We start from the raw sequence: 12,500 nt of genomic DNA on the forward strand, positions 1-12,500 counted from the left end.
GAAGAAAGCTTTCGGAAAACTGCGAGACAGCGTCAGCCAATGGACGCAACCGTGAGTACATTAGTATTCTGTAATAAATACGCGAGCGCGCGCAGACAGACAGACAGACAGACAGACACACACACACACACACACACACACACACACACAGAGTCTCTCTCTCGCTCTCTCTCTATTCCCTCCCGTCTCTCTCACACTCATACGCACGTACACACATGCATTGGATGTTCAAAATTATTGAGTTGTAAATTGATTTGTATTGTAATGTTTCTGCAAATATACGAATATTACACAGACAGAACATATATTTTTTTTGGAGGAAAAAGTTCCAGACATTAAGCACCGCTTCGGAGAGATCGACCAAGTAGCTAAAACATCACACTGCCAATACAGAGGTTAGGGTAGCATTCCAACAGTGTTTGGTGAGTGAGGGGTGATTTTACTGTTCTCCTGGTCACACATTCTGCATAATGCGCTGGCTCTATTCACGCGCGCGCGCGCGCACACACACACACATACACACACATACACACACACACACACACACACACACACACACACACACACACACACATACACACTGTAAGTTAAATTTTATTATGTGCAGACTCAAAGTCAGTATTACAAGCTATAGAATCTCCAAATTCAAAGAAGCGAATTGAGATGACAATGGAAATAAAACATATTATTCACCAACTGACAAAACAGGGCATTAAAATAACTTTCTGTCGGGTACCTTCGCACTGTGGAATATCTTCAAATGAGTGGGTAGACCAAGCAGCTAGAAGAGACAGCACGTAATTTCGAAGGCGCAATACAACTTAACATCCAGTTAGATATACATGAATGCATTAGCTGTATAGAAAATGTATCTAGAAATCGATTTAAGAAATTACTTATAGATTCAAATAATCAATATTACCAATGTTGTGTAAACACAAAGAATTCAGCTAATCCCAAACATTTTCTAAATTCGACACCAGCAGCACATTCAAGACAAATTACAAGTCTAATGTATAGACTTCGTAATGCCTTTCGTACAAATTTTTCTAAAAATATAAAATGTATATGCGGTAAGCAAATAACTGTAAGCCATCTACTCATTCACTGTCCGAGCATAAGACAGTTACTTCTAAAAGATGTAGCTGATGACTTTTCTTCCAATATTTCATTAGCCACTGAAAAGATTTTGAATGATTATTCATTGCTGAGAATGTTTTCAGAAATTTTAAACTCCAGTCCAGTTGGTATCCTCCTTTGATGTATTATATCTAAAATTGTTATTTCTATTTACATTGTTGTAGGTTAATACTTGTTGATATGCATATACATATTCTCCTTCCCATGACAACTCATTCAGTACACACCACAACCTCTTTAGACATTTTCTTATGATATACTTTTCCTCTGATACATAACATTTTTTTTTACACTAATATTCACATGCATTCCCTTTCCTTTATACACTACTTTACTCCTTTCCGTCTGAAAACACTTATAGTGAATAGACGTTAAACTGAAGAAGAAAACACACACACACACACACACACACACACACACACACACACACACACACACACACGATCTTGTAACACAGGATGATGACTGATCAAGTCAAGTACAGACAAACACACGGAATATGGACTGTGGTTGAGTGTTTCCGTTACCACCGGCACCTGTTAATTTTTTTAATCGATTCCCATGAAACACGCAAAGCAAGGATGAAGAAAGGAAAGAACAAACGGGAACGTTTTGTGACGCCTAAACTCAATGGACATGTGCAGTGCTCTGATGGAAGACGTGAAAGACCTGAAGCAGCAGATGTCTGACTTCCAAGAAGAACTGAACAGCACCAAGCACCTCCTTCAGACTGCGCAGGGGCAGCTGGAGACTGCGCAACAGGAAGTCCGGTCCCTGAAGGCCAGTGCTGTTGGTGAGAAGACTCTCCAAAATTGTTACCTTCTAAAACTTCCATGTTAGTCAATACAAGAATCTATGGTGAACCGTTCTTTCCTCTTTGCTGCTCCTCACATCTGGAACAACCTTCCTCATCATATCCGTGCATCTGATTCTGTCTCGGACTTACGCTCTTCACTAAAAAACAACAACAACAACAAAAAAAACAACCCAAAAAACCTCGTCTTTTTTAAACCTACATACAAGCACTCTCAGCTTCCTTCATCTCCAGCAACATCCATGTCAGCTCACTTTGGATGCATGACGAATGCGAGAGGGAGAGTGGAGGAGCGAGGAAGGGAGGGGTTTTGAGAAAGTGTGGTCATGAATGATTCATGTAATTTTAAATTTTTCTTTCATGTAAAGCGTCATGTGCTCTTAGAGATAAAGGGCACTATATAAATGTACATCATCATTATAATTAATATTATTATTATCATCGTTATTATTATTATTATTATAAAACATGTGACTAAAAACAAAACAAGAAGGGTGGTGGGTGGGGGTAGGCTGTCTTGATTTCAGCTTGTCATGACCCCCCCAAAAAAAAAATTACCATGACAAACAATGTAAAAATAAATAGAAAGAAAAACGAAGAAGATGAAAACACACTGGAAAAGTTGTTTTTGCAGCATCACACAATAAACCCATTCCATCTGGGCTTCTGCTTATCTACCAATATATGTATATAAATCTGTCCATCTATCCATCTACCTAGATATATATTCTTCAAGACATTCTTCATTAAAGGCATAGAAACAGACTGGAGGGTGTGGGATTTTGAAAACAGTGATTCCAGACAATGAGGAGAAACTCCGATCCACGCAGTCAAAGCAGTGTAGAAATCGTGAACAAAATAAACGGTGAAGTAGTGATTGGGGTGTTGATTAAAGATTGCCCTGACCATAAAAATCTCCTTTGTATTGGACATTATCTTTGTATTGGACATTGTAAGATACGTTCAAATTTGGTTTTTACAATATTCCACAGTAAAGAAAGTATACATGTATATGGGTACCTACCAGTCTACTTTACCTACGCATTTTTCTATGTATATATCTACCCATTTATCTGTCTATCAAGCTAGTTATCAGTGTATATATCTATCTATGTTTCTTCCGACTTTGTTCGATAAAATATACATTAAACTTAACAACAACAATCCACATTGATGGAGGGTGGGGTTTTGATTTCTCTTTTTCATGCAATACTTCCAGATACCCAGGGAAAGCTGGAGACCACCCAGGGAAAGCTGAAGACGGCTCAGGATGAGATCAGATCCCTGAAGGCCAGCAATGTTGGTAAGTAAGCACTGAAGAAGATGTGAACAAAATAAACAGAGTGGGGTAGTGGTGGGGGTTTTGATTTAAGATTGTCCTGACTACGAAATAAACAACACCCAAACATACCTTATCATTAGAAATTGTAAGAGACGTTCAAACATTGTTTTACAATATTTTATACGTTTTACACGAAAGAAAGTTTCTATATCTATGGCAGGCTATCTGTCTCCTTATCTATACATCTTTCTGTGTATCTTTATATCTAAAGATGTACCCGCCTATCTACCTATCAAGCTAGTAAGCTATGTATTTATTGACACTGTACTTTAAAATGTACATCAAACATAGAAAAAACCCAACATTGGTTACAGAATGTTTTATTTTATTTTATTTTTTTAAATTTCTCCTTTTCATGCAATACTTCCAGATACCCAGGGAAAGCTGGTGACCACTCAGAGAAAGCTGAAGACGGCTCAGGATGAGATCAGATCCCTGAAGGCCAGCGATGTTGGTAAGTAAGCATTGAAGAAGACGTGAACAAAATAAACTGAGTGGGGTAGTGGTGGGGGTTTGGATTTAAGATTGTCCTGACTACGAAATAAACAACACCCAAACATACCTTAACATTAGAAATTGTAAGAGACGTTCAAACATTGTTTTACAATATTTTATACGTTTTACACGAAAGATAGTTTCTACATCTATGGCAGCCTATCTGTCTCCTTATCTATACATCTTTCTGTGTATCTTTATATCTAAAGATGTACCCACCTATCTACCTATCAAGCTAGTAAGCTATGTATTTATTGATACTGTACTTTAAAATGTACATCAAACATAGAAAAAACCCAACATTGGTTACAGAATGTTTTATTTTATTTTATTATTTTAAATTTCTCCTTTTCATGCAATACTTCCAGATACCCAGGGAAAGCTGGTGACCACTCAGAGAAAGCTGAAGACGGCTCAGGATGAGATCAGATCCCTGAAGGCCAGCGATGTTGGTAAGTAAGCACTGAAGAAGACGTGAACAAAATAAACAGAGTGGGGTAGTGGTGGGGGTTTTGATTTAAGATTGTCCTGACTACGAAATAAACAACACCCAAACATACCTTATCATTAGAAATTGTAAGAGACGTTCAAACATTGTTTTACAATATTTTACACGTTTTACACGAAAGAAAGTTTCTATATCTATGGCAGCCTATCTGTCTCCTTATCTATACATCTTTCTGTGTATCTTTATATCTAAAGATGTACCCGCCTATCTACCTATCAAGCTAGTAAGCTATGTATTTATTGATACTGTACTTTAAAATGTACATCAAACATAGAAAAAACCCAACATTGGTTACAGAATATTTTATTTTATTTTATTTTTTTAAAATTTCTCCTTTTCATGCAATACTTCCAGATACCCAGGGAAAGCTGGTGACCACCCAGGGAAAGCTGCAGACGGCTCAGGATGAGATCAGATCCCTGAAGGCCAGCGATGTTGGTAAGTAAGCACTGAAGAAGACGTGAACAAAATAAACAGAGTGGGGTAGTGGTGGGGGTTTGGATTTAAGATTGTCCTGACTACGAAATAAACAACACCCAAACATACCTTATCATTAGAAATTGTAAGAGACGTTCAAACATTGTTTTACAATATTTTACACGTTTTACACGAAAGAAAGTTTCTATATCTATGGCAGCCTATCTGTCTCCTTATCTATACATCTTTCTGTGTATCTTTATATCTAAAGATGTACCCGCCTATCTACCTATCAAGCTAGTAAGCTATGTATTTATTGACACTGTACTTTAAAGTGTACATCAAACATAGAAAAAACCCAACATTGGTTGCAGAATGTTTTATTTTATTTTATTTTTTTTAAATTTCTCCTTTTCATGCAATACTTCCAGATACCCAGGGAAAGCTGGTGACCACTCAGAGAAAGCTGAAGACGGCTCAGGATGAGATCAGATCCCTGAAGGCCAGCGATGTTGGTAAGTAAGCACTGAAGAAGACGTGAACAAAATAAACAGAGTGGGGTAGTGGTGGGGGTTTGGATTTAAGATTGTCCTGACTACGAAATAAACAACACCCAAACATACCTTATCATTAGAAATTGTAAGAGACGTTCAAACATTGTTTTACAAAATTTTACACGTTTTACACGAAAGATAGTTTCTACATCTATGGCAGCCTATCTGTCTCCTTATCTATACATCTTTCTGTGTATCTTTATATCTAAAGATGTACCCGCCTATCTACCTATCAAGCTAGTAAGCTATGTATTTATTGATACTGTACTTTAAAATGTACATCAAACATAGAAAAAACCCAACATTGGTTACAGAATGTTTTATTTTATTTTTTAAAAATTTCTCCTTTTCATGCAATACTTCCAGATACCCAGAGAAAGCTGGTGACCACTCAGAGAAAGCTGAAGACGGCTCAGGATGAGATCAGATCCCTGAAGGCCAGCGATGTTGGTAAGTAAGCACTGAAGAAGACGTGAACAAAATAAACAGAGTGGGGTAGTGGTGGGGGTTTTGATTTAAGATTGTCCTGACTATCTGTCTCCTTATATGTACATCTTTCTATGTATCTTTATATCTAAACATGTACCCACCTATCTATCTATTGAGCTAGTTAGCTCTGTATTTACCGACATTGTATATACTTTAAAATGTACACCAAGCATTGAAAAAACCCAACATTGGTTGCAGAATGGTTTAAATTTTAAATTTTTTTTCTCCTTTTCATGTAATTCGTCAAGACATCCAGGGAAAGCTGCAGACGGCTCAGGATAAGATCAGTTTCCTGAAGACCAGTGATGTTGGTGAGTAAACACTGAGGATGACGTGAACAAAATAAGCAGAGTGGGGGTAGTGGTGGGAGTTTAAATTTGCTGAAAAACCGACGTCTTCTCATTGTAAAATAATTTAAAAAAATTCACTTGAAAGAAAATTCTATATATATGAAACTATCTGCCTACGCATGTGTGTATGCATGCATATATGTATCTTGAATCAGGACACTGTGGCAGATTTTAAAAGAACTGCAACGGACAGAGTGGGTCGCAGATTTTCTTCAAGGAATTCAAGAAAATCAGAAGCAGCCTTTTTTTGTAGCAATGGAACTAAAATCAAAATAGATCAAATTGCCCTGTAATATAAACTGGTATTTTTTGTTTGTTTACGGTCTTAAAAGCATGTGGAATGGAATATTTTCTGGTTCATAGTTAGGAACCCAATAGACACCTTCATCTGTTCGTGATTGCAGGCTCATCGTTTATCAGATGGGGAAACTCAAAATGTCCCGGAAACACATCCCTCGTCTATTCTGGTGAGTGCTGAATGCATTTTGACTTCTGTGTCTGTCTGTCTCTGTCTCTCTCCGTGTACCACTCCGTCTGTGTGTGTGTGTGTGTGTGTGTGTGTGTGTGTGTGTGTGTGTGTGTGTGTGTGATAGAGAGAGAGAGAGAGAGAGATTTTATTGGAAAAAAGGTTTCATAGCTCTATCCAAGGGGGATAATTCAAACAATACCGCAGTAAGCGACGATCAGAAAAGAAGAAATGATCCAAGGGAACTAATAAGCACATCGAAATACATGCACACAATCACGCAAACAGTTACACATTTTTGCGCACATACATCTATAATTTCAGTCTACTCAGTTATATTAGTCAATTGATATTGTGGACATATGACCACACAACTGTGGTGGTGAACCCTTCTTTTTTAATTTTATTTTTTTAACATTTACTTTGATTTAGTTTTTATTTTGTTTTGAATGATGCTTCTGTTTTAATGATGTTAACAAGATGTTGATCTTTTCTTCCTGATAATGTATGTCTCAGCAATATTTTTAGCGAGGTATATTATAATGTCTTTATTTTCGCATACCTTTCGTATGGTATTTATTCCTTACAACCCCCCCAAAAACAACAACAACAACAACAACAAAAAACCCAACAGAAACAACAACAAAAAACAAAAACAAAATGAGTTTCATTTCCAGGATTTTGGCGACACATCTGACATAAGGTTTCATTCTCTCTACTTTCAACAAACCATAGTTTAGAAGCACTAAGCCCAACAGTTCTTGATAGAAAGCGGGCAAGAAGACATCGCTACCAATGAGAGAGAGAGGGTATATATCTGTGTGAGAGAGAGAGAGAGAGAGAGAGAGAGAGAGAGAACCCAAGATTCAATAGTGACTGATTAGTAGTGATCAGAATAGCGAATTTTCCTCTGTGATGTCTCTTTACCAGGCTGGTTCACCCCCCCCCACCCCACAGTGACAGAGGAACGGGACAAGACAAGAACAAGACAAGACAAGACAAGACAAGATGATACGAGACAAGACAAGACAAGACGAGACAAGATGAAATAAGACAAGAACAAGACAAGACAAGATGATACGAGACAAGACAAGACGAGACGAGACGAGACAAGGCAAGGCAAGACAAGGCGAGATGAGACGAGACGAGACGAGACGAGACGACGTGTTTATTTTGGAAAACCCCACGGGGGCACATGAAAAAGTCACGTATTTCACGTAACTGATACAAATATAAATAATATTTAGTATTGTGCTTATAACAGTTTACAATGGCCACACTGACTGTTTGGTTAAGACATACACAAGACATACATTTCGAGGAAGAAAAGAAAATAAGAGAAAAGAAATATGCAAGAGATGCAGCATCGTGCAATGAATACATACCTGAAGTGAGTGGGCATTTATCCTAAACACAGTTAGGACAAAGTCACTGTATCAAACAAGAAAGGAATTGAGCATGTTGACAGAGAGATGCACCTTGTCTGTCGAGTTAAATCAGAAAGCATACATTTTGATTTTCAGGAATACGATTAGGTGGGTCAACAATCGTTTGCTTGAACTTGTGAATGATAAACGGAATTTTAAAATATATATATTCTTGTTTTGTTTTGTAAAATTTTAATAATATCTTTTTCTTGCCACCTCAAAGGTTGGACAGTCAAAGAGGTAATGGAATTCGCCCCCAAGGTCTCTCTCTACGTTCACAGTTTGTACAAACAGGGTCTTCATGGGGGATGTTTGATATTCCCCCATTTTGAATAGGGAGTTTGTGAAAGTTTGTGATTTAACATCCCGAACTTCGCAAAAACTACAAGCATGTACTTCTGGCAGGGAGTTTGTGAAAGTTTGTGATTTAACATCGCGAACTTCGCAAAAAGTACAAGCATGTACTTCTGGCAGAACTCTTAAGATAATTTTCAGAAACAAACCTACCCTTACACAGTCAGTGATTACAATATACGAGTATCATTTCTTTCCCCATCTAAGTCGGAGAACCAGTTTTGCTGACAGTGGCCTGAGTACAACATGGTGTGGTGATTGCTTACAGGGGTGGCAGGGGGAGCACGGCATGGTGACAGCGGGGGTGGCTCCAACTACCTGTGTCTGGTGATGCAGCCTCAGATGGACGACACTTTCAAACCCTCACGACAGAGCTATCTGCATGGTGCAGAGTACGAGGGTTACGGAGGACGTGATGACCGGGACGTCGTGTGCTCCGTCTGCAAGGCAACCCAGGCCACCACCCTCATGATACCCGCCACCCGCAGCTGCCCTCATGGCTGGACCACCCAGTTCAGGGGCTACATCATGAGTGAGCACTGGGATCACAATGGCAGATCGGAACATGTATGTGTAGATGAGGAGAGAGAATTCCGTCAGGGTGAACATTCGTCTAAAGACTTAAGGGCCGCTGAGTTTTTTCACGTGGTCACTGGGTGTGAGGGAAGTCTCCCCTGCCCACCTTACGTACAAGATGAAGTGCTGACGTGTGTTGTCTGCTCCGTGTAGCATGGTATAGGACATGTCATATATGTTTCACTGAATGATTTCCACCCCTTGTAATCATCCCTTCGTATGTAATGTACCCCCACCCCCTCACCCCCAACCCCGCCCATAGCCATCTTCCTGTCACTCTTTCCCTCTCTCTTTGTCTGTCTGTTCTTCTGTCTATCTTTCTCCTTATCTTTATCTCCCTCTCCATCTCTCTACCCCTCTCCTGCTCCCCCTCTCTCCTCCCCTGCCTCTCTCTCCTTCCCTCCCTCTCCCTCCCACTCTCTCCCTCCCACTCTCTCTCTTCAACACTTGTAAAGTTCACGGTCTTTGCACATCCGGCCCAAAGTAGTCATGTACCTCTTGCCATTTTACCTAGCAGTTACCGAAAGTCACAGTAAAGACAACAAAAGATGCATGTAGCGTGTTTATGTGTAAATCTTGGAAAATAAAATTTCACTCTATTCACCGTGCTTTATGATTTCGTTGTAAGTGAGCGGCAGCACCACTTCCACCACCAGCAAGATCACTTCTCTCTCTCTCTCTCTCTCTCTCTCCATAAACCAGCCGCCGTGGCGAAGTGGTTAGCGTCGCGGACTGACGGCTGGGAGGACGCGGGTTCGAATCCCAGCGGAGGTGGATTTTTCGGCCCGTGGCCGGCTCCTACCCAGAGTTGAGTGTGCTGTGGGCTTAAATGGGGAGACTGGGACCACACAGTCGAGTGTCATCCACTTCAAGGATGCGTCTTTGGGTGTGTTGCTCTAATTACCTGACCAACACTGCAACTTCTGTCTGTATCTCGCGGGCCTGGTTAACGCCGGGATATCATTATGACAGGAAGCGTAGAGTACAGCCTTGTCACGCAGTCCCAAACCAAAATGGAATTCCATAGCAACATCATCATCATCGTCATCCCCCTGCTCCTTCATCGTCATCATCGTCTCTCTCTCCATATATATCACAAACGCACAGTAAACAAGATCTCACATCACCAAGGTGGCACCACCTGTTCAAACGTCACACAACGATTGCCCTGTTCTGTGAAGGTTGGATGTGAAACACTGTGTGACTTGTCCTATACGTATTCTATATTCTGGTTTCAAAGACGCACAAGTACAGACACCCCTCCTCACCCCCCCCCCCCCCACACACACACACACATACGCGAGCGCGCGCACACATACACACCGATTACATTTTACAAAACAAAACAAAAAACAACGACAAAAAACACAAAAACAACAACAAATAACAAACTAAAAAAAATATTTCCATATAAACAGAAAACTGTCTATAGAAAACAAACGATTTTAAAACCAAATATACAAGAGAAGTACATACATTTGTGAAAAAGATACTGACCTTGAACATGTGCCTACCTGTGATGTTATCAAGCAATATACCCCAGTCTCTTACAAACACTCCGTTGAAAAAAAAAAAAAAAAATCGGACTCAGTAGCGTTAACCAATGCTTTTTTTTGCTTTTTTTTTCCCGTTATCAAACAGTCCCACATGTAAGTACTCACAGATACAGGGTTTGGCATTCTACGTGCCTGCAATATAAACGTCATAATGATTGGGGAAAATATCAAAAGCATAACATACACGCTCACGCCTACGCCCACATATACACATGCATGCGCGCACGTACACATACACACACGCGCGCGCTCGCGCGGGCACACACACACACACACAAACACACACATACACGAAACCCATATAAAAAATTTACCTGTAAAGATTACATAATTCCGTTAAATCTGTATAAAAGGAACTGGAAATTACAATTATATTCATTCTGCGTCAAAAACAAAAAGTGCATAAGAGCTTTTTGGAAGGAAAAAAAAGAAGAAGAAGAAAAGAAAAAAGAAAAAAAAGCTAGATGGATCGCAAAGCAGATATCGAGAGCAATGGGGAGTTAGATTTTATGCAGCGCTTATCCTCGGTCAGAGAAGGAATTCTGTCAGTTCGTCACCACTAAAAAACAACAACAACAACAACAACAACAAATGTCGCGGTTGCAATGTCACAGAAACTGACCACTTCATTTATATGATCAAGTCACTGACCGCTGCTGACGAGCATGACAATGACATGGTACTGGATAAACATGCACGGTCATTTCAAGCTCTGCTCCTCACAAATAAGCTGGATAACCCCCCACCCCCGCCCAAACCCCGAGAAAAAAACAACAAAAGAAAACAGAACCAACAACCACCTGGATTCTAGATGCATCCACACGTAGTAGAGTGCATGTACCTGCATGCCAGCCCATCCACACGCTTGGACATACCGGTGCACACCTTCCCACACGATACAATAGAAAACATTACACAACAGTACTCAAAAATACACAACAACACAACACAACACAACACAACACACTTGCCTCCACCGCCAGCCTACAGTGGCCTCCCTTCCCTGTGAACCTTAGACAGAAAGCGGTCGACGAGGAGAGTTTGGAAATTCCCAGAACCAGAACGTATTTATCTTCAGGATGTAGTAGGAGATACTGGGGGTGAGTTGTGTGAGGAGGAGTTGGGAGGGGGCGGGGGTGGGGGTGGGGGTGGGGGTAGGGGCGAGCGGTGTGGGGGGGGGGAGGGAGGGGGTGCGGGGGCGGGGGGAGGAGGAGGGGCTAAAGGGGAGGGCATAGAAGCATACAAAACATTGATACGTTTCATTTCATGGTAGGATTCGTGTTACTTGTATCTAACTGCGGTATATAGGTATACTTAAGACTTATACTCGAAAGTGTCAAATAAAATTCAAACAATACTTTTCTTCAGGAAACGTACCTAAATCTAAACTGTACATACACGATCTGCTTACTTATTATATTCCAGAATCCTCTCCAAAAAAATAGGCCTACAGGCGCTGCGACGAAAAACAAAATCACAATCAAGGTCCTCTGTTGGTATATCGGTTTATATTAACTCTCTCCATACGAACGGCGAAAGAGACGACGTTAAAAGCGTTTCACCCCAATTATCATCATCAAAATATTGCAAGCGGAAGGCTCTTATACTGAAGAGGTGAATGTTGACAAAGAATACCACAATTCTGACGACGGAAGCTAAAGGTTGGGTCATTCAGACACCCACTGGATATCCGAGGGGTCTGTGTAGAGGAGAAGAGAGGACTGGCCGTACTGAGTGAGTTAAAGAAAATCTAAGACGATGATGACATATCACGACTCTACCATGAAGCAACAGTGACCCAGCCTGATCGATGATATCTGGGACAAACAAGGAGAACGATGCTTATATTGGAAGTGTTTGTTCATATCCCTCCACAAACACCTTTCTTTGAACGATACAACACCATGAAAACATTACAGAGGACGGCGTGGAAAGAAAACAACAACAACAACAACAACAACAACAGCAACAACAGCATTGAAGGTGTGATCTAAAATAATATGATAATATAC

General features: G+C 40.2%; 1 protein-coding gene across 9 annotated transcripts in view; it reads left to right on the plus strand.

Moving 5' to 3' along the window:
• LOC143275329 (uncharacterized) overlaps positions 1–9,535 on the plus strand; it is a 10,142-nt gene extending 607 nt beyond the window's left edge. Inside the window, exons 1-11 of one of the 9 annotated variants that reach the window (XM_076579356.1) lie at positions 1–51; positions 1,785–1,933; positions 3,174–3,257; positions 3,667–3,750; positions 4,160–4,243; positions 4,654–4,737; positions 5,148–5,231; positions 5,637–5,720; positions 6,008–6,070; positions 6,514–6,576; positions 8,625–9,535. The exon at positions 1–51 is cut by the window's left edge and continues 606 nt beyond it. In XM_076579356.1, coding sequence (XP_076435471.1) covers positions 1–51; positions 1,785–1,933; positions 3,174–3,257; positions 3,667–3,750; positions 4,160–4,243; positions 4,654–4,737; positions 5,148–5,231; positions 5,637–5,720; positions 6,008–6,070; positions 6,514–6,576; positions 8,625–9,085 — 1,291 coding nt within the window. In that variant the 3' untranslated portion in view covers positions 9,086–9,535. The remainder of the gene's footprint in view (positions 52–1,784; positions 1,934–3,173; positions 3,258–3,666; positions 3,751–4,159; positions 4,244–4,653; positions 4,738–5,147; positions 5,232–5,636; positions 5,721–6,007; positions 6,071–6,513; positions 6,577–8,624) is intronic. The other 8 variants (XM_076579373.1, XM_076579383.1, XM_076579366.1 and 5 more) reach the window with 8 other exon arrangements.
• Positions 9,536–12,500: the final 2,965 nt, after the last annotated feature.

This window comes from Babylonia areolata, chromosome 2 (assembly GCF_041734735.1).
Source record: "Babylonia areolata isolate BAREFJ2019XMU chromosome 2, ASM4173473v1, whole genome shotgun sequence".
NCBI classification, from domain to species: domain Eukaryota; kingdom Metazoa; phylum Mollusca; class Gastropoda; order Neogastropoda; family Buccinidae; genus Babylonia; species Babylonia areolata.